Source organism: Chenopodium quinoa, unplaced genomic scaffold (genome assembly GCF_001683475.1).
Source record: "Chenopodium quinoa cultivar QQ74 unplaced genomic scaffold, ASM168347v1, whole genome shotgun sequence".
NCBI classification, from domain to species: domain Eukaryota; kingdom Viridiplantae; phylum Streptophyta; class Magnoliopsida; order Caryophyllales; family Amaranthaceae; genus Chenopodium; species Chenopodium quinoa.
In genome coordinates this window covers 4,882,660-4,903,114 of record NW_018743510.1, presented here as the reverse complement: position 1 = coordinate 4,903,114, position 20,455 = coordinate 4,882,660, and the positions used below count along the sequence as shown (strand labels likewise).

At 37.1% G+C, this 20,455-nt stretch overlaps 2 protein-coding genes across 3 annotated transcripts; one reads left to right on the top strand and one right to left on the bottom strand.

Annotated features, from left to right (window-relative positions):
* The first annotated feature begins 1,152 nt into the window (after positions 1-1,152).
* Positions 1,153-6,227, top strand: LOC110739780 (enoyl-[acyl-carrier-protein] reductase [NADH] 1, chloroplastic-like). Of its 2 annotated transcripts, none has more exons than XM_021920253.1 (13): positions 1,153-1,637; positions 2,001-2,314; positions 3,300-3,409; positions 3,510-3,565; positions 3,642-3,726; positions 4,033-4,080; positions 4,261-4,335; positions 4,424-4,535; positions 4,691-4,742; positions 4,836-4,887; positions 5,005-5,062; positions 5,538-5,636; positions 5,772-6,227. In XM_021920253.1, exons 2-13 carry the CDS (start codon positions 2,041-2,043, stop codon positions 5,924-5,926), a joined length of 1,176 nt encoding a protein of 391 aa, XP_021775945.1. In that variant the 5' UTR covers positions 1,153-1,637; positions 2,001-2,040; the 3' UTR covers positions 5,927-6,227. The 2 variants fall into 2 exon arrangements, with proteins under 2 accessions (XP_021775945.1, XP_021775944.1); XM_021920252.1 differs by having other exon boundaries at positions 1,156-1,637; positions 2,004-2,314.
* Positions 6,228-11,726: 5,499 nt separating this feature from the next.
* LOC110739779 (7-deoxyloganetic acid glucosyltransferase-like) lies at positions 11,727-15,291 on the bottom strand. Its single transcript, XM_021920251.1, has 2 exons — positions 14,649-15,291; positions 11,727-12,908 (listed from the first exon to the last, which is right to left on the bottom strand). Exons 1-2 carry the CDS (start codon positions 15,142-15,144, stop codon positions 11,959-11,961), a joined length of 1,446 nt encoding a protein of 481 aa, XP_021775943.1. The 5' UTR covers positions 15,145-15,291; the 3' UTR covers positions 11,727-11,958.
* Positions 15,292-20,455: the final 5,164 nt, after the last annotated feature.

Below are 20,455 nucleotides of genomic sequence, written 5' to 3'. Positions count from 1 at the left end.
TTAAATGTACAAATTAAAAAATAGATTTTACATAAATCGTGCATCGCACGAGTTCTAACCTAGTATTATATAATTACATTGATTTTAAAATATATTTTATTGACTTTTATTGATTCCAAATAATTGATTATATTTCCAATATGATTAATATTTTTCATAGTTTATATATTTGTGAATGTGTTATCATTGTTTATTTATTTCAAAAATAATTGTACAGTATATCTTTTACACAACTTATTACTAATTGATATTTTTTTTCTACAGAATTATAGTTTGATTTATAACCGTGCATCACACGGACACTATGCTAGTTAGCACCTATAGAAATTGAAAAAAATAAGATTTGTTAAATATATAACATAATAATATAAAACTTTAAATCATAACTTTAACTAAAAATAGTATAACTATAACCATGATTAACATCTTTTATAAAACAATCTGACATATAATAAAACATAAAGCATAACTTAAGCAAACATTTATATAACTATAACAACTAATGTTTTAACTTTAAAAAATGTACAAAAAACAAGAAATTGTAACCATAAATAGAGAAATTGGTAAAACCTTGAGCATCGTCAGATCCACCAACAGAGCTTCGCAAACCAGGTCTCCTTCGAAAATTCGTAAGACCACCTCTAAACTTCACCATCGCAAATTTAAGAAACTAATCCCTAAAATTCGAAATAAGAACGATTAATTAACCAAATACATGACATCAACAACAAATTGAATTAAAATGTATGTAAAACTGAAAATGCTAAATGTCTACACAATAAACTAGTAAAACCTAAAACATAATCTAGTAATATCAACACAATGAACTAGTAAACCCTAAAATATGAACAAAATTATGATAAAAAACAAAAAACCAAAAATCAAATTAATATAGTAACGAATACAACAAATTACAAAAAAAAAAGATAAAAAAAAAAGAATTCTACTAAAAATTGAACAAAGTAGAGAATTATGAGTTAATAATACACATGCATAATGAAAAACCTAAGAAATCAACGATTACAACAACAATGAACAAAAATTATGCGATTTAAACAAAAAAAAACTAACCTCAAAAACGAAGAGAATCTAAAATTCAATTCATCAAGTGAAGAAAAATGACAAAGAAATGGAGAGATGAAAGAGAATAGCAGAAGAATATGAACAAAGGAGATAGAAATTGCAGAAGATTAGACAAAGCAATTGCAGAAAATTAAATTCAAGAAGTCGAAGAGATTGTACGCGCTAAAACTGAAAAAGAAAAAAAAAAAAGGAAAAAAAAAAAATTAAAGCCTCTGGACTGGCACGTGTGAACATGGGCCGGTTTTACATGTAAGTCGGCCTTTTTAAAGAATTTGTGAATTACTACGTATGTGAGTAATCAAAGACCTAATAACAAACAATTTACCAACTTTTCATCTAACCTACACCCATTCTCCTTAATTTTCTCTCTCTTCCCCTTCTACTTCGACAGAACCAAAGTGTCCCCATTAATAAACCCCATCAAATTCTGTACTGTATTTACACTCTCCCATACAGTTAGTTAGAGAGAACTTCGTTTTCATCGAAACCCATTCTCTTTAATCACTCTTTTCTTGTTTTTCTCTCAATCCTCCATTCTTCACATTGGCTTCTAGGTAACCCACATTATTTGATTTCTGTATTATTTTTATTGAGATCTTGCTTTCATGTTTGTTTTTTAGGTTAGTGATGAAGATAACGGATAAAGTTTGAATCTTGATTATATTTACATTGGATAAGTACCATTTTAATGGTTATTTTATAATGCTTTGTCTGCCATATTATTGAATATTTAACATTTTGAAGTTCGATTTTTTTTGGGTTTTTTCTGGGATTAGTTTAGAATTGCTGGTTTCTTTTAGCTTCAAATGAAATTGTCCAACAAAATTTGAATTGAAGGGTATTGCTGAATTTTAATCATAGTTAATTTTGAATTTACCCTGCTTTATTCTAAGAAATTCATTCGTTTGAATTGTTAGCAGATTATTAATTGGATTGACTAGAGCAAGTAGATTGAAAATGGCAGCTTCCACAGCATCAGGGTTGCAAATGGCTGCAGTAAAGCCATGTGTGTCTTCCCCTCGCCCTATCTTTGGTGCCGGTGCTGCATTTTGCAATGCTGATTTGAGACGAGTATCGTGGGCTAAGCTCACAAGTGCTTGTCATATATCATCTGTACAGCCTTTCCAGCACAGGTTCTCGTCTTCCTCCTCGAAATCTGGCAAGGGTGTCATCAAGGCAATGGCGGAATCTAGTGACAAGCCTCTAGGAGGATTGCCTATTAACTTAAAAGGTCGAATTACATTATGCTTTACATGACATTATAACAATCTGCGTGTTTTGTTGATGCTTTTTTGTCATTGTCAAAGGGAATAATGTCATCAAACATATAGCAATATTAAGAACTAGTCTAGAAAGCTCAATATTGACATTCATGAAGTGATGTGATATACAGATGGTCGAATTAACAAGAATCAATAGTATAAGAAGCTCAATTCTTATCCTTCTTGAACCAAAAAAATAGAAATAGTTATTACCTCTCCTGCCCCTGTTTTTTGTTGAATACATATAAATGACGGTTATATGCGAGCTGTTTTATTGTTGAATATATATACGAAGTAGTTTGGTTCAATGAGGAATTTTGAAAAATTTATTTTCCAATTCTTTTGCTGCTTAGGTAATCTCATGCTGTATCACTCATGGAAGAGGGATACTACTGAAGTATTGCACATGTATGGAGTGTAGGAATGGATGGGCCATCTAGATAAACAAGGCAGTGAGATGAATAAACTTTTCTTTAATTGGCAGTGCATCAGAGTTACCGCGTTATTTCTAGTGATTCATTTGTCATATATAGGTTTATGTTTGAGGTCTAAAAAGTTTATTTGTTATAAGGTGACTAATCAATTTTCTGCAACGTATACCTTTAATATGAGGCTGAGTTAAGTATTAATCATGTATTTGGGCTATTTAACATATGCATGGGCTTGGGAGGGCTTTATTATGAGGTAGAAGATGCCAAGTACAAACTAGTAGAGCGGATCCGAAAATTAGCCATCACAAGTGTTATGTGCTTTTGTTGCTATGTGCTATCGTCTTGTTTCATCTTGCACCTTTTTAAATATTATGTAAATGTAGCCTATGTGCTACTGGCCTACTGCAGATGAATATAGATATAGTTTGTCTTGTTGATAGCCAAGTTTTTGCTTTAGTTTGAAGAGAGGGTTAACAATAAATACAATGGTTGAATTTAGTAATTTAACTAAGACTAATTTCAGGTAAGAGGGCATTTATTGCTGGTGTAGCTGATGATAATGGATATGGTTGGGCAATTGCAAAATCTCTGGCTGCTGCTGGTGCTGAGATTCTTGTTGGAACTTGGGTCCCTGTGAGTGATTACTCATTAGAGTCTTCTACCTGTGGTTGCTTTACCGTATTAAATAAATCTCTTACTTAGTTTTCTATATGTCTTTGTGGTGTTCTTACAGGCACTGAACATTTTTGAAACAAGTCTAAGACGTGGAAAATTTGATGAATCTCGAGTGTAAGAGTCTCTATCTGCTTGACCCTTTCGTAAGACTTACACTTGCAATGGCCTTAGTGTTCATTTGGTGTTTTAGGTTGCCTGATGGTTCATTGATGGAGATCACCAAAGTATATCCTCTAGATGCAGTTTTTGACAGTCCAGAAGATGTCCCTGAAGATGTAATGGATCAATGATTATTCTCGTTATTTACAGTGGATTTGTTGTTTATTACACTCTGTGTCAAAGTTAACTTTCTATTATTTTCTTCTTAAATTACAAAATTTGAACTTACCTCTTCTATTTTTGAGGATATTTTTAACATAGAATGACTACACTGATATGGTGAAGATATTAAGTTTTAAATAATGAGGAATACTTGTGAAATCTTAACTCGATGGATAAAAAGATGGACTAGGGATGTCAGCAGTTTGAGTTTATAACCATGAGGCCATTATCTAATTCTCTTAATGATGGGCTCACTGCAGATCAAAGCAAACAAGCGGTATGCAGGGTCTAGCAATTGGACTGTGAAGGTATATTAATCTTTCGGTTCATTTTGGAACGCATTGTTAACATATGCATTACTGTCTCAAATTACTCCTGTTTCTGGTTTTATATTTTAATGGTTGCCATTACTGTTGTATTCATCGCAATTATTTTGAATGCGAGAAAGTATACTGTACTAATTTTTTTTTTCTTTTTATGGCTTGTAGGAAGTTGTCGAAACAGTAAAGCAGGATTTTGGTAGTATTGACATCCTCGTGCATTCGCTTGCCAATGGACCTGAGGTCATTAGCTATTAAGCTTTTAAGTTTGCTACGAAGTATTAGTATTGCCCACTATTTTCTAACTGATCTAGTAACAACTTATCTATAGGTCACTAAACCTCTTTTAGAAACATCAAGGTATGGGTATATGGCTGCAATTTCTGCCTCAAGTTACTCTTATGTTTCGCTGCTCAAGCATTTCCTTCCTATAATGAACCCAGGTATCTGTCTTTCTGGTGTTTGATTTAATTATTTTAATTCGGTTTATCTTACCAGTGCGTTTTAGAATTTTTTAATTCTTTTTTTTAGAAGATATAGAAAGTTCTTTTTACTGTATGAGGTAGTTTGAATTTATTGTATAATCTTTTGCTTGCAGGTGGTTCTTCTCTGTCACTCACATACATTGCTTCTGAGAGGATAATTCCCGGGTAAAGTTCCCTTCTCAGTGCTATTATTCTAATTGGATTTCTGAATTATATTGTCATTATCCCTTAGAACCTGTTTTCTTATTTCTTACACAGCTATGGTGGAGGCATGAGTTCAGCAAAAGCTGCATTAGAGAGTGACACAAAGGTAAGCATGTATATCTGCTTGTTTTCTAGAGGGGATAGGACAGTCTATGGTCATTTTTTTGATGTAGTTACTAGCCTTTTTCATCCTGGCATTACTGATTTCCATTGGTTGGCTTAGGTAATGGCATTTGAAGCAGGGAGGAAACGCAGGATTAGAGTGAACACAATATCAGCTGGTAAGCTTTGCTGAAATTTCCTTGAGAGTGCTCACTATAGCTACCAGCTATCTATGTACCACTCATGACCAACAAAACACCAAATTTCCCTGTTCTAATACTTGTGTTTGTCTGGGAGGAAAATCATATTCCAAGAAACTAGTTTTTCTACTTCCCTCGGCTTGATTTGGTGAAGTAGCGAAAATTATTTGTATAGATTGAATGTGTTATCCCATGGGCGGAAAAGATTTTCCTCAAGGAATGAATTCTATATTTCCTCAAATGTTAATCCTCTCTTTGCAACTCCTGAGCTTCCCTGCATTTCCCTTCTGTCTTCTCTCTAACTTATCTAGCTAAAAACCAAAGTACCAAACAAATGAATTTTGCAATCTGATATCTACTGAGATTTATTTGTTAAAACTAAATATCTGTAAACATTTTGTGGGGTGCTTAGCAGCTTTTATGCCTAACTAATCATCTAATGTCTTATCTCAAGGTCCACTTCGGAGTCGTGCTGCAAAGGCTATTGGATTTATCGATATGATGATCGACTATTCTATAGCTAATGCTCCATTGCAAAAAGAACTATCTGCGGGTAAGATATATTATGAATTGCGTTGTTTCAAAAAAAAAAAAAAAAAAAAAAAAAATTATTATGAATTGCTTAGGGTTTTAAATTCTCTTTAATTCATACACCCTTTTTGACAAGCTTGAGAAATAATGTGTGCAGAGGAAGTTGGGAACACTGCTGCTTTCTTGGCATCACCTTTGGCATCTGCTATTACCGGTGCTGTTGTCTATGTAGACAATGGCCTAAATGCAATGGGAGTGGGCGTAGATAGTCCTATTTTCGAGAATCTTGACATTCCAAAAGACCAACTTTGAAATGATTGTTAGCTAGCACCCCCATTTTGTGTTATGATCATCGGGATCTTCATTCAGCAGTTTGTGTGTCGAGGATTGGTAATTGGAGTAGGATGCTTATTGTATCATTCTTCATATCCTTGTACTAGGCCTCTTTAGCCCCTACATTATGACCTCTTGTTGCTTGCGGAGGTAGTTCCTATTATATTATCATCAATTGAGAATTTGATCACATAAATGCCATCACATTGATGTACCCTTTGAATCTCGAGGCACAAATTACTATCCTCTTCTCCAATAATTTCAATTTTAATTATCAAAAGTTCTAAAGCAAATTAATGCCATCAACACAAAATGGTCTGCTATGTTATTAACTTAGCAACTTATCTTCCCAAGTATTAGATACTGCTTGAGTGTCTCACTTTCGAGAACTCAAAACTATTGAAGAAAAGCTAAGTCATTGACTTACAAGCAAGAAATTATATCAAGTAATGCTACATGAGCTGTAAGGTCATTCAGTTTGTTTTAAAGCCCTTCTATCATATAACAAACTATTTAGTGAGACTAATAGAAACTTGATGAGATAAAAGTTACAAGAATGGGATCAAATTGGAAATAGTTCTACAAATTAAATCCGTCATGTGTGCTACGATACGGAAATCGTCACATGACTTGCATGCTTGGAGCATGACAAGTATAATATACAAATCGACTTGAATCTAAGTAATAGATCGTTAGATTATGATCAAGAACATCCAAAGTACTTTTTTAAGTAAGAGGATGAGTTCTTGATGCATGGAAACATATAAATTTGAGTATTGATGTTGCAATTACAAACTTATCAAGGATTAGATCCTTAATAAGGAAGCCATATGTAAGCACGAGCTTAGATGTATCATGGCTTGAGGATGATGACATGAACTTGTGTCCATGTAAAATGTGCGAAAATTGATGGTCAATTTCCATGTCCACAAATGATAAGGGGTTCCCAAAATTATTGTGAACTTATTAGAGTAAAATTCAAGCACATCATCATTAGAATGTCTACTAAAATATATGTTGAGAGCATTATTGCCTAAGAAATGGTAAAAGGAGGTGGTTTATTGGACAGTTCGTTGTTGAACTTTGATGATCATAAGTTCCTAAGTCGAAGGTCCCAAATCATGAGAATGAGTGGGAGCCATCGCTTGAGCAATAAAACCTAGATCACATGTAATCCAAAACACACTAAAAAATTTATCATCTTAATTAGTATAAAAGGTATTCGATAATGAAGATGTTAATATTTGCAAAGTAGTGGTAGCTAAACCTATGCAATAAGTGAAACACAACATTCACAATTGCATAAGAGAAATCAAGCATATTAGATATGGGCGTGATTTCTGTAAATGTTTTGTACTGAGTATTACTCTTAAACATTTGGGAAAACCATTTATCATAAGATGAAATGTTTAAAAGTTTCATAATGGAACAAATTTGCTTATTATTATTCCATGTTCATTAAATTGTGGTTTAAAATTAAATGGTAAGTCCGTTCGATTTAATAATATTCAAATGAGGTAACAAGACCATGTTTTGGATAAGGAAACACCTATTAATTGAACATTGATCAGTGTGATATTGAAATTATCCCTAATCGAGGTCATTTAAAACATGGATAATTAATTACCGTACTTAGAGATTAGTGTGTAGTATGATTTATAGCACCATTTCTTGTGCTACAAGGACATGAACGTCATAACTCATTTGCACGGGTATGAGTTTGGAACTATACCGGATCGACCTATGAGAATACTTTAAGAGATTTAGAAATCATAATAAGTATCTATCTCATTTAGGCTATCGGTACCTTTTCATCAACCTGAGTATTGTAAGTTCACTTGTTTGAGTACTAATTTGTTTTAATGTTGTCAAACGTCGACCATAAAAGGGAATTATAAAGGCAACACTTAGACAACTATGCCTCATAGTAAGTGAAGCTTGATGATACAAGATTGGGAATGTCTTCCCATTAACAATGGAAAATATGTCTTTTTTTTTGCAAGACCTCTCGAACAACATTATTGTGAAGATCCATAACCGTACTCAGATGGATGTTGGATAATCATCTGTACTTCACAGTCGAACCTTGAAATTCGTGAAACACTTCTGAAAATAATAAGGATGTTGATGAATCTTACCTTACAGATCATGAAGAGTCATTAAACAACATAAGAAAGGGCAATACACACACCGTAGTTCAGAAGGACAAGTGGGAGATTAAAAGGAATGGTGTCCTTCGAACAAGTGTATTATTCCGATAGAGGGTTTAGAATTAATTACGGAGCTAATTTTACAGTGAAGTCAAGTGATTGAAATGCCCAAATGGAGGTCGCTACGATCAGTGAGATTAATGTAATTAATCTTGCAGCTTGCTCTTGACTGAACCCAACGGGTTACACTCAATCCTGTAACCAAACTGAGGTGACAGATTAAGCCAAAAGGCGCTAATACGTCAATAGATACATTACAAATATAAACGTCGGATTTCGAGACTAGAGAATCGAAACCGAGTGTCAGACGTTATGTCGAGTCAAGGAATCGACTAAACGTAGAAATTGTCAAGCGACACATCGTGCTAGGCACGAGGCCTTACTACATCATGTGCATGGGGGCAAAGCTTAGCCGAGCGCCAAACCGGGCTGCTAGGCCATGCCGCAAGGCATAGGCCAAGCAGTAGCCCTAGTAGCCCTACAAGGTCCAGCACGCTGCTAGGCTCGCGTGTGGAGGGCTAGCTGGTCGCAAGGCTGCTAGCTAAGCCATACTAGTTGCACTGGGTTGCCGCAAGAAAAGTCCTGGCCAACGCGTGCCTTGCGATGGGCTTTCAGCGTGCCTAGCTAGCAAGCCTTACTAGCTGGGGCCTAGCCTTGGGCGCCAAGACATGCCTTACAGCTCAAGGCCGGGCGGCTGGGCAGTTGACCAGTAGGTGGGGAAGAGCAACCACTTGCCTTATTACTCAAGGTCAAAGTGGTCCTCCCACGTACCCACTCTTATTTGGCGACATGTGTCAAATGACTATAGATTGTGCTAATTAATTTAATTTAGAATTAAATTAAGTTGCTAGGGTTTTAATTTTTGATGGTAATCGCACCTCTATAAATACCCCATTAGTTTTAGGGATTTGTAATAGAGTTGGACTCTAAGGGTTCTCCATCAATAGTGAGATAACCTTGAGTACGAAATTCTAAGTCGTGTTGTGATTTAGTCCAAGCTACTAAATCACGACCAAGTTTGAGTACGGAATGAGAGCCGTTAGAGGAATCGCGCTTGAGATTCTCACTCCCGAGGTTGTCGTTTCAAGGTTTGTGCTCGTGGTAAGGTGAAGCACGCTTCAAGGGTATAATCTCTAAGACCGATAATGTGATTATGTGTTTATATGCTTTTAATAGTATTAATTATACATGGATCCGGGGCAGATTTTGGTTTTCGCATGGTGTTTAGGACAAATTAAAACCCATCAAGAAGGTCTACGACAAGTGGTAGGGGCACTAATCACAGTAGTGGGGGTCTTGGTGGCGATGAAGGTGCGGGGGGCACGATAGGTTAGGGGTTAGTGTAGGGGGGCGGGGCTGGGCTGGGCTGAGGTGGTGGGATTTTTTTTAAATAGTTTTTTTAAAAGTTTTTTATTAATTAATTAATATAAATAAGAACCAGTTAGAGGTTGCCACGTGGCATAGTTAACCTTAATGACCAACTGTGTTAGTTATTAAGGGAGTTAGTGTCATTTTCGTGAAATTAATGTGAGTATGGTGAATTAAAATTTTTATTTAGTATATATGGTGAATTAATTGAGTGATAATTCAGGGTATTGCATGAAAAAACCGATCAAAATGAAATAAAGTGTAGATTTGTCATACTCTCATAAATTCAACCTTTTACATCTAAGTTGAAGTGTAAAACTCCAAATATTGCATACAACTTTGAATTGGCTTAAAACGATGATTAGAACAGGTCGTACGATGATAATAAGGTAGCTTAAGGCTCGAATTTATTTATGTTGCTATGTAATGTCGTGTGTTGCTGTTTGAAAACCAGGAATAAGGGTCATATTTACAAGATAGGGTGCAGAAATGAGATGTCGTGCAAGAAATAATTGCACCACTAGAAAATCAAATTACCATGAGATTGTGCAAATGTTGTGACGCAGTGCATCTGCCGTGGCGCGATGCCTTGCGGCCTGAAGCGGTGCGTTACAGCGTGACGAGGTACAACGCGTCATATGCTTATTATGGAATAGGGTTATTAAGGCTTAGGTAATTATTGGGCTTGATGGAGCGAGGTTTTGTAGATAGGTTAAGGCGGATTTGGCTTAACACAAAGGAAAGGAAATGCTTTAGTTTGATGTTTAGGCGAAAAGGGATTGGATTAGGATATTTAATAAGCTAAGGGCCGATTTTTAAGTATTTCTTAGTTTCATTAGCGCAACTTGACCAATTAGCTATAAAAGGTCATTCATTAATGAGGTTGTGTCGGGGAGACACGATTAGGCGACTGCACCCACAAGCTACTGTACACATCATAAATTAGGATCTGTTTATCCATAGCTGACAAAGTGGGGGCACGGATACTATATCGACTTCCAACTAATTTTTTATAAATCTTTTGGGATAATAATAATAATAATAATAATAATAATAATAATAATTATTATTATTATTATTATTGTTATTATTATTATTATTATTATTATTATTATTAATTCTCTTTATTATTATTGTTATCATCATCATCATCATCATTATTATTATTATTATTATCTTTAAAAAATATTTAAATTAATTGAAAAAATTAAATACATAAATACAACATCTTATAAAATAAAAAAAATAAAAAAAATAAATGGTGACTGACTCAACATGTCACCTGTTAATTTTCTTGATTGTTTAAAAGAAAATGTATGTTAAGCTTTTTATTGATAATAAATAATTCAAAGTTTGTCTTGTTTAAAGAAGGTCGCGCAAAATTGGTATAACTCATGCAATTTTTTCCTATTTAAAATTCCACCCTAATAGGTACAATTTCAAAATCATCCCTGCCTCATCACCCCCCACTTGGATATCCACCCCCACTTAATTTGCAACCTAAGACCTGCCTCCCAAATGCAATAATACCACATAAAATTGATTATAATAATTAAAAGAAATCATTTTCAATATTACAGCTATTTTGTTTAATTTATAATACAAGTCTATTACAAAGTACTATACTTTTACTACATCATTTTAGTTAATTTTTTTAAAAAATTGTATAAAGCATATAATTTTATTTTTTAAAAATTTATGAATATGGATAACGGGTTGGTACGAAGTAGGTGGGTGGGGTGGGGCGGGACGGGTATAAAATGAAGTGGGGCGAGTGGGGTGGGGTGAGGATAGGGCGGGTACAACCTAAAATCCACCCCCGCCTAATCACTTATAGCGGGTATGGTTTTTATTCCCATCCTAGCCCCACCACTCGCCAAACCGAGACCCATCCCTTCTCCACTATGGCGAGGATAAGGTTAGTCTCCTACATGACCTGTCCCACTGACATCCGTACATTTACCCTCCTAAACTTTACTTTAAACACTTATTTTACTTGCCTAGGAGTTTAGGAACTTCACTATTTATTTATTTATTTACATGTTTATTTATTTATTTATTATTAGATTGATAAATGAATTACATTCTTAACTGAACATGGCTCGAGAATTATCTATTGTAGTGACATAGATAAATAAGTGAATTGCAATGAGAATTTTTGAAGTGAAGTAGTTTTAAGGAGTGTTACAACATTTTTTTAGCGCATATATAGGAGTGTTACAACATTTTCTGAATTAATGTAACAAAAATTTCAAAAAAACATAAAAGTTAAACAACTTATGGATACAACTATGACCCCTTATAAAAATGGAAATTTCCACGCTTAAAATTAATTTTTTATAAGAACTAGAGAAAACAAAAGGGAAACAACATAATATATTAATTAAAATATAAAAAATGCACGAGTTATTGTAACCTAATATGTTTCCTTCCCTAGAAGGTTGGCTCTTTCTTGATAAACGCTTTTATTTCCTCTATTAGATGGTCAAGATTTGTGTAAGAAGATCCGCCTTCACTTATGCTTTTGTTTGTCAAGTGTGACATAATAGACATTGATGTTTCTAGCTTGTCATGCTTTCTTTCCATGAGATCATTAATCATGTTCTTCACTCTTGTTCTATCACAAGTATCCTTCATATCTAGACCAATCTTCCAAATATAACTAACGTATCTGCTATTGATTAGCTGATCTGTAAAGTAAGGCCAACAAAGCATTGGCACCCCAGTCACAATGCTTTCTAGTATCGAGTTCCATCCACAATGAGTAAAGAACCCACCAACGGCTCGATGAGCCAAGACTTCTTTTTGTGGGGCCCATTTTACTATACATCCTCTTTTTTTAGTACCGTCTAAAAGGTAATCTTGGGTAATTGGACTATTTAGGTCACTTTTAATAACGAGATCGGGCCTTATAACCCAGAGAAAGTACTTGTTACTCTGGACCAGTCCAACCCAAAATTCCGTTAGCTGGTCTTTTGTAAGGATAGCTAAGCTACCAAAACTTACATAGACAACAGATTTGTCGGGCTTATGGTCCAACCAAGATATGCAACTTTGATCAACTTCCAAAAAGTTATTAGTATTAGACAATGTTTTTTCTTTTGTACCGAGTTTGTAGTCTAGGTGAGCATGTAAAGGTCCTATGGAGTAAACCTTTGAGCAATGCTCACGAATGAGTGAAAGACATGGACCTTCAAGATCCTCAAAAGTGTTGAGAATGAAGGAGTGAGCTTGCTTGATCAGCTGTATCTCACCGGAGAATCGATGTTGGAGTTTACGACAGGAAGATGTGTCTAGCTTTCGGCAGAAGCTGGGAAGGTCACGGTAGCGAAGGAAGCTATCCATCCCGGGTGCATTCTTTACTAGCTTATCCATTTCTTCATCTGTAGATAGTTCATTAATTGTAATTCAGAAGCATTCTCACAATATCACAAATATATTAAAATTCCACAAATGCAGATGAGGATGATGAATAACTTGCATGATTCTACGTATTGACATTATTATCTTATCAGAAGTGTTAACTACAAAACATTTAATCAGTCAATTTGCACACTTGTTGTTGGGAAACGAGATTTCCTAATTTATGGTTTACGGTAATAATTCAGAAGTACTTCTTCGTAATTACTTGCGTGCTTATTTATGATAAATTTAAATCTACCTAGTGTTTTGAAAAAGTAACATTGACAAGTTTCAAACAAATAACATTGGAAAAATTAAAACTTGCTAGTGTTATGCATTTCTAACAAATTTTCAACCACTTTAAGATATTAGAATTTAATTTAAATTTTCAGAGACGTGTCACTTCTTACATGCAATTGCACAATAGAGCTGTCAATTCGGGTATACGGTTTGGGTTTTAGTCGGGTCAATGCAGGTCAGGTCAACTCAGGTTAATATCATTACCTTTGTGTGTCGGGTTTGGGCCGGGTCAATGTGGATCAGGTCATGTTGGGTCATGCATCCTATCAGGTTTAAGTCGAATTCAGGGTAGGTCAATAACCGGTCGAGTTGAATTTGGGTTGGATTTATGACAAGTCAGGTTAAATTCGAGTTTCAACAAGTTATAACGGGTTAGGGGCATTATCGGGTTCGGTTCAAGTCAATAATTAGTGGGTTTTATTCAGGTTAGGTCATTAAATTCATGTAATATTATCTTACATTCTTATTTGCGCGACGAACATCATATTCATAGTAGAAATAATTTAGAAGTGAGTACGTAATTATATAACAATATATGAATACGGTGGTCGTAAATGAATTTGAGGTGATTTGAAATTGGGTTCGGTCAATAACAAGTTAGGTTGAGTTTGAAATGGGTCAAGTACATGTCGGGTAGAATTTGGGTCGGGTCAATAACAAGTCGAGTTCGATTCAGGTCAGGTTAGTTACAGGTCGGGTAGAATTCGGCTTAGGTTAGTAATAGGTCGGGTTTCGACTGGTTAAAGTATGTTTGGGTCAATCTCAGTTCAGATCGGGTTCGTTTTAGGTCAATAATTTACGGGCTATATTCAAGTCGAGTCATCTCCAGGTCGAGTCATGTTCAATCGGGTCACAAATACTCAATTAAACTCGGGTCTAGGGTTGGTTTTAGGTCAGGTCATATCAGGTTCGAGTCACCATTTTCTCGGTTTCAAATAAGTTGGATCATAATTGGGTCGGGTAAATTTTTCAGTTCGGGTCAGCTTTTGACTACTCTATACACAATTAGTGTATTAAAGTTGACCGAATACCAATCATTTTATATTGAAGGGAGCGTTTGGTACAAATATTAGAAATAAAGTGAAAAGGAATAATTTTTAAACTTATCCCCTTTTTTTTTTTTTTTTTTTTTTTTTTTTTGTTTGAGGAGGGCAAATGAAATTGTTACCTTTAAATTTTAGTGTGGTAATAAAAAGGTGGAAACCATTATCCATAGGTTATGATAATTGTTACCTAAACCTTCTAACCAAACATTTGATAACGACGGTAATGGTTTTGTTGAACCCATTTTCAGCTTAAAAAAACTCTTACCAAACATGCTAAGATTCATAGACGAATCAATTAATTAAGCTAAAATCAGATTCAGACTGGATCGATAATAATGGTCCAAAAGACTACAGAGTAATAGTATGTATACGTACCTTTGAAAGGAATGTCCCCTGCTTCAACGAGCTTTGGAATACAATGAAGTATCCAAGTAAAGCATGCACCGGAAGTACTAAACGCCATTACTGGCACTTGCACTTCACTAGCTATTTCATAAGCAAAACTCAACCATTCATCCAATATCAAACAAGTCACTTTATCTCCTACCAAAATATCCCTCAAAAGCGGTTTAGCACTAGATGCTAATCCCTTAAACAATTCACTCAACCTGAGCGGATCAGTTCGTGGATGAGCATCGGGTAGCCCATCCGGTACCGTCTTGTACTTAAACCCCGGATAACGGGAAAAACGAGCTTCAATATCAGTGTGCTTGGTGAGCCATTGGTGGTTGTGGGTTGTATGTAAAAATGTTATCTTGAAATATGCAAGGCATAAAAGTTCAGCTAAGTCTAGCAAAGGGCCTACATGGCCTTGTAATGGTACTGGAAATATAAGGACATGAGGTATTTGAGTAGAAGATTGGTGCTCCATATTTTGGTTTTGAGATTCAGAGTGTTAATTGATCTGGTAATGTATTACGACTGTAGTAAAAATATATATTGACAAAATGTGAATGCCACACTTCATTTATTAATATTCTATACAATATACTTAATTTATTGTTGATTGAGATCAAATGGTGTTACTGACCTCGATTGTAGTATCATGGTTTTATTCAAGTAATATAGTATGTCGTATATGGAGCCTCATCAATGCACTATTCAGAAATCCTGCAATTTATTTTTTCTTATTAATTACTAAGGCGATACATGAGCTAGCCATAATCGGAAAACTCTTTAGTTGACAATATAATAAGGAAAATTATGTAAACAAATAGTTTTAGGATTGAAATATAATTTATCTATACATTATTCTTAAAAGTTCAAAAAAAAAAAAAACATAATAATAAGGCAAAAAAATAAATAAACAATTTAGTGGAATAATTGTCAAAACACCATTCATACAAATTAAAGCATTAAATCATACAATAAAAAGTTTAGAGATAATTAACATCATATTAATAGAGACATATAGGTAAACAAATATTTTCAACCTATAATAATTCTCACGCTATTTGTAAATATTTTCTCGTATTGCGTACATTCTTGGAAATTGTGTCTAATAAATAATATTATGAGGGTATATATATTTAAACCTAGTTGGAAAATAAAACTACATGAAGCAAAAGATCCTTTGTGAATTGTGATGCTACAGACTTTATGAGATTTGTCACGACATACAATTAAAAAAATTTAAAAAAAGAAAAAAAGATTTAAAAAAAAAAGCTTAAGTTTCAGAATTTTTTTTTTTATGTTTTGTCTACAAATCAATCCAGTAACACGAGGGGGGTATATGTACTAGCACAGTAATTTCTATCGCTTTGAGGCTAAAATAAAAGAAAATGATGATATAGGCCATGTTAGTTGTTTTGTGAAATTTTTTTTATATAAATTCGGGCGCATTGACTTTTTTTTTTTAATTTATTTTTTAAATACCATTTCATAATTAGATTAACAACAATCATGATTCATAATGAATTAGCAAAATATACCCTTGTTTGTAACTCCTTAAGTGTATATAATAACATCTGATATTCATATAAATGCTTTGTATGTCCTTCGTTCCTTAATAATTGACATATTTAAACTAGCATTAGTTAAATCTTATAGTTAAACTAGACACACATGACAATACATTAGTTTGACTTTATATATATTTAATCAAATGTTAGTTAAAAAAAAATAAAAAAATAAAAAAAGTACAGTTGATATATTATACTTTATATAAATTCCAAATTAAAAATATATTCCATCATAAAATTTATTTTTTATACGTTACCAAAAAAAATTAAAGGTCCATATTGGTATATAAATAGTGAAAAAAAAAGTCAAACATATTAATTATTTAGAAATGGAGGGAGTAGTAATTAGTTTGAATACTTTAGGCCCCACTAAGGAGTACTATCTTTCCGCCAAATGTATTATTCCAATTGATGGTTCGGTTAATTGCAGATCGAGTTATCACTTTCACTACAAGAAAATTGTCTTTTCGTAGCAATTTTACATTCACTACAATATGCACATATGTTTGTGAAATGGTAGTGGAATCCGTATTGTTTCGGGGTTTTCTGATGTCCTGCGGGAGAGTTACAATTCCGAGACTGGAACCGGACGCCTGTACCTGCAAAATAACGGAGACTCCTGGTGGTGGGAGCTCCGCCTCCAACGGTCAAGTTAGTACTTGATTAAGGAGTAATTAATGCGAAAATTAAAGTGATTGGGTCTCTCTAGGTGAGAGTGTTTAATGTAGGTAATCTGCTTTGTTAGCGAGATCAGCCGGTTATTACTGTGTGTAATTAATGTGTTTTTTCCGTTCTTCCCCTTAATGAGGATTAAGGGAGGTATTTATAACCTTGGGAAACGTGCCCATCCTAGGTTTAGGTTAACCTAGGGCCGATTGGGCTTCCCTCAGAAGTTGGGCCTGAGTGGCCGGTTTCTCCATTAGGCATGGAGTATGCCACATGTCATGACATAATAGGTCCAATGTGGACGAATAAGCGCGTGCCACGTGGCAAGCCCTGACAGTTCCAATTGGGGGACACTTGGCAGGACCTGATTGGCCCACGTGGCGCATTCCGATTGGTGGGAGCAAAATCCCCTAATCATTTGCCCCTCACAGGTGGCACGTGATTGGTCACGTGTTACCTGTGACAGGTGTCGCACTGTAACAGGCGGCGACCTTCTACAAGTGTCAGTCGGCGAAAGGACGAGAGATTTTCCCGCCCAAATTTTGAATTCTGAAAGTGACCCTTCGCCTTCTCACTTCGCCTATATAAGGGAGGATTGTCTTGAGTCATTTTCACACTTTGAGAACTTTTTGAGAACATTCGGACCCCTGAACTTGCTCTGACATTTCGGACCTTTTCTGCCTACCGCCTGTTCTGACAAGCCGACTGCACAGGATTTTCAGAACTTCAACAATCGTCACTCGTTCAGGTAACTGTCAGTTCTCTTACTCTTAATTTTCTTTTTATTTTTTGAAATGGCACCACGGAAGCACACGACACGACCTAGGTTAGTGATCAGCCGGTCACCGGGGACGGCTGAATCTAGGACTAGGAGTGCCGCCTGCCATTTTCCGGACCCATCTTTGCCCTTTATACAAAGTCCGACTGTATCTGTGTCTATGCAGAGCAGGATGGCCAGAACGAAAAAGACTGCTAGGATCTCAAATTCAGACGGCTCCTCCCACAGGGTGCCGCTTAGTGAAACATCTGACCAGGCGCCAGATGTGGAAGTGAAACAAGGCGGCCTGAAAGCCGGCAATTCTGAGGGAGGAGTCATAGTGACCCCTTCCCATTTAACAGTTAACAATTCTGCTCCTTTTCAAAGAGAGGAGGTGGGCCCCTCCGGGAGAGGGGAGGAGTCGTCCTCTTCGGACTCGTCAAAGGACGATTCCGAGTCAAGCTCTTCTGGCCATGCTTCTTTGGACACAGAAGAGAAAAACAGCCGCCTGCAAGAGGCGAGACTTTCTCACGCAGTTGAGAAGGGGGACAATTGGGCGGAGCCATCCGCCTCTCACCGAGAGCTAAATACCCCCTATTACTGCACGGTACCTCGGGGCCGGATCACAGCCATGCAAGAGAAAGTGGAGAGCTTTATTGCAAACCACACCATGGGCCCCGACTTTCTAGTGTTTGTGCCGGATCCAGAAGACACAGTCGTCTGGCCGGCTGGTTCCAGTTATGATAGCGCCTGCTTTGGCTGCTACGAGGCGGCCATCAAGGCAGGGCTGCGCTTCCCATTACATCTGGCTGTTCAGCGGATTTTGGATGGGTATGAGTTGGGGTTATGGCAGTTAGCCCTAAACTCCTGGGTCAACGTACTCGGCTATGTGGCTGGGTGCGAACTGCACGGGGTGGAGCCGAGCTTCGAGGCTTTCGCCCATATGAACTATCTCAGCCGGACCCCTAAGACAGGCGGTACCGGCTGGTAAAATTGACAAGCCACAGGGGCTACCTCATGACGAGAGGTAAAGCAAACAAGTGGAAGGACTGGCGGAGCACCTTCCTCATCATTGAGAGTTCAGACATTGAGCTGAACAAGCGCTTCAATAGGTGGAACAGGAATCCGCCCCTTCTTGGAGGCGGCCGTAGCATGCCGCCTGTTCCCCCCAAGGCTAAGAAAGAGATCCTTGATAAAGGACTCTTTAAAGTAGAGTCGAGGGTCGACTCTACTTCAGGGGTACGAGAGCAAGTACCCCTGCACTACGTCCCGAGCTTCAAATTGCTCTACGACGAGTACTTTTTGGCCGCCTGTGGCCTCAGCAGTCGGTGCTCAAGAGGTAGTCGGCCTGTCGAATACTTTGTTGTTCCATACATTTCTTGTTATGACTTTTATTAACTTTGCTGTTTGTTTTTGCAGCTGACGCCATGAGCAAAATCACCGCCTCCAAGACTGCGGCGGCCATGTTGCGGGCCTCCATCATGCAACAAGCTTCAACCGACTCCCCCAAGAAGGGGGCACCCTTGGTGAGCTCCGAACCTTTCACTCTCTTTTTGGAGTTGTGTTTATGCATATACTGACTTTTTTTCTTCTTTTTTAGATGGGTGCTCCAAGAGCTTCATCTTCCCAACAGCCGGACCCCAAGGCCCGGAAGACGACTGTTGGGAGCTCTCCTAGTTCTGCCAAGAAACATGTGGCGGCTGAGAAACAGCCGGCCACTTCTTCTAAAACTCCAAGTGGGCCGCCTAGAAGTATGAAGTTGTCCTTGTAAATTTTAGACTTGCTCCCTTTTTTACTAGGTCTAATCCGTTTGTTTATGCTTGATGCAGCCGGCCCTCAGGAGCCTGACTTGGTAGAGATGGCCAAGTCTATGATCAGGGCAGTTCCTCCAGCTGAAAGGGAGGCGTTCAGGGGTGTCGGCACCCTTGACCTAGACGGGATTGCAGGGGTCCTTGCTGAGGTATACTTAGCATATTTTTGAGTATTTGAATTACTGGACGCCTGTTTTCTTTTTGTTTGGAAACTGACGCCTGTTCCTTTGTACTTAGGCCCTGCTCCGAGTGAACGGCCTTCGCAAGCCGCTTGACCGGAAGAACAAAGAGGTAAAGGCTGCAAAAGCTATGGCCGCCTCTGACTGTGATAAGGTAATGTTTCAAATTGCCCAAAATGAAGTTCTGACCATTGATATTCTTTATTATCAGGCGCAGGCTACCGCCGCTGTTCGGGCTCAGTTAGAGGCGGCCCAGAAGAGGAATGACGAGCTGGAGGCGACCATCACCAATCTCAAGGCCGAGCTGAAACCTCTTCGCCTAAAGATGTACTCATACGAAGCCTTGGAGAAATCCTTGGCCAGCGTAAAAGAACGCCTGGTGACCCAAGAGAAGAGTCTTACCCAAGAACTCTCGGAAAAGGCCGAGCAAGAGAAGAAAGAGCTGGTCCGGGAGATGATGGAAGACTCCGCTCAAATCCAGCGCATGACTTGGGGCCGCCTCTTCCCAATGCCGACTTTGCCTCTTGGGAAAGAACGTACCGCCAGTGTTCTGATACTTATAATCAAGAGATCCTGGCGGCTGCTGAGGAAGAGGCGTTGGAGGAAGCGTTGGAGGAGGAGGAGCCGGTAGTGGCGTTTGTGCCGCTTGGGGGTAAGGCATCAAAAAAGGATGCAGCTGAAGCCGAGTCCAGCAAGAAGAGTGCTGACCAGGCGGCAGCTGCTAATATTGAAGATCTGCCCCCTTCTTAAGCTTTATGTATTCTTTCCACGGCCTGCGTGCCGTTTGTTTTGTATTTACCCGGCCAGG

Coding starts and splice junctions, on each gene's coding strand:
- LOC110739780 (XM_021920253.1), top strand. CDS start 2,041: ATGGCAGCTTCCACAGCATCAGGGTTGCAAATGGCTGCAGTAAAGCCA. Junction 3,727..4,032: donor CAGAAGATGTCCCTGAAGAT/GTAATGGATCAA, acceptor GGCTCACTGCAG/ATCAAAGCAAACAAGCGGTA. Junction 4,743..4,835: donor TCTGAGAGGATAATTCCCGG/GTAAAGTTCCCT, acceptor TTTCTTACACAG/CTATGGTGGAGGCATGAGTT.
- LOC110739779 (XM_021920251.1), bottom strand. CDS start 15,144: ATGGAGCACCAATCTTCTACTCAAATACCTCATGTCCTTATATTTCCA. Junction 12,909..14,648: donor AGGGGACATTCCTTTCAAAG/GTACGTATACAT, acceptor AACTATCTACAG/ATGAAGAAATGGATAAGCTA.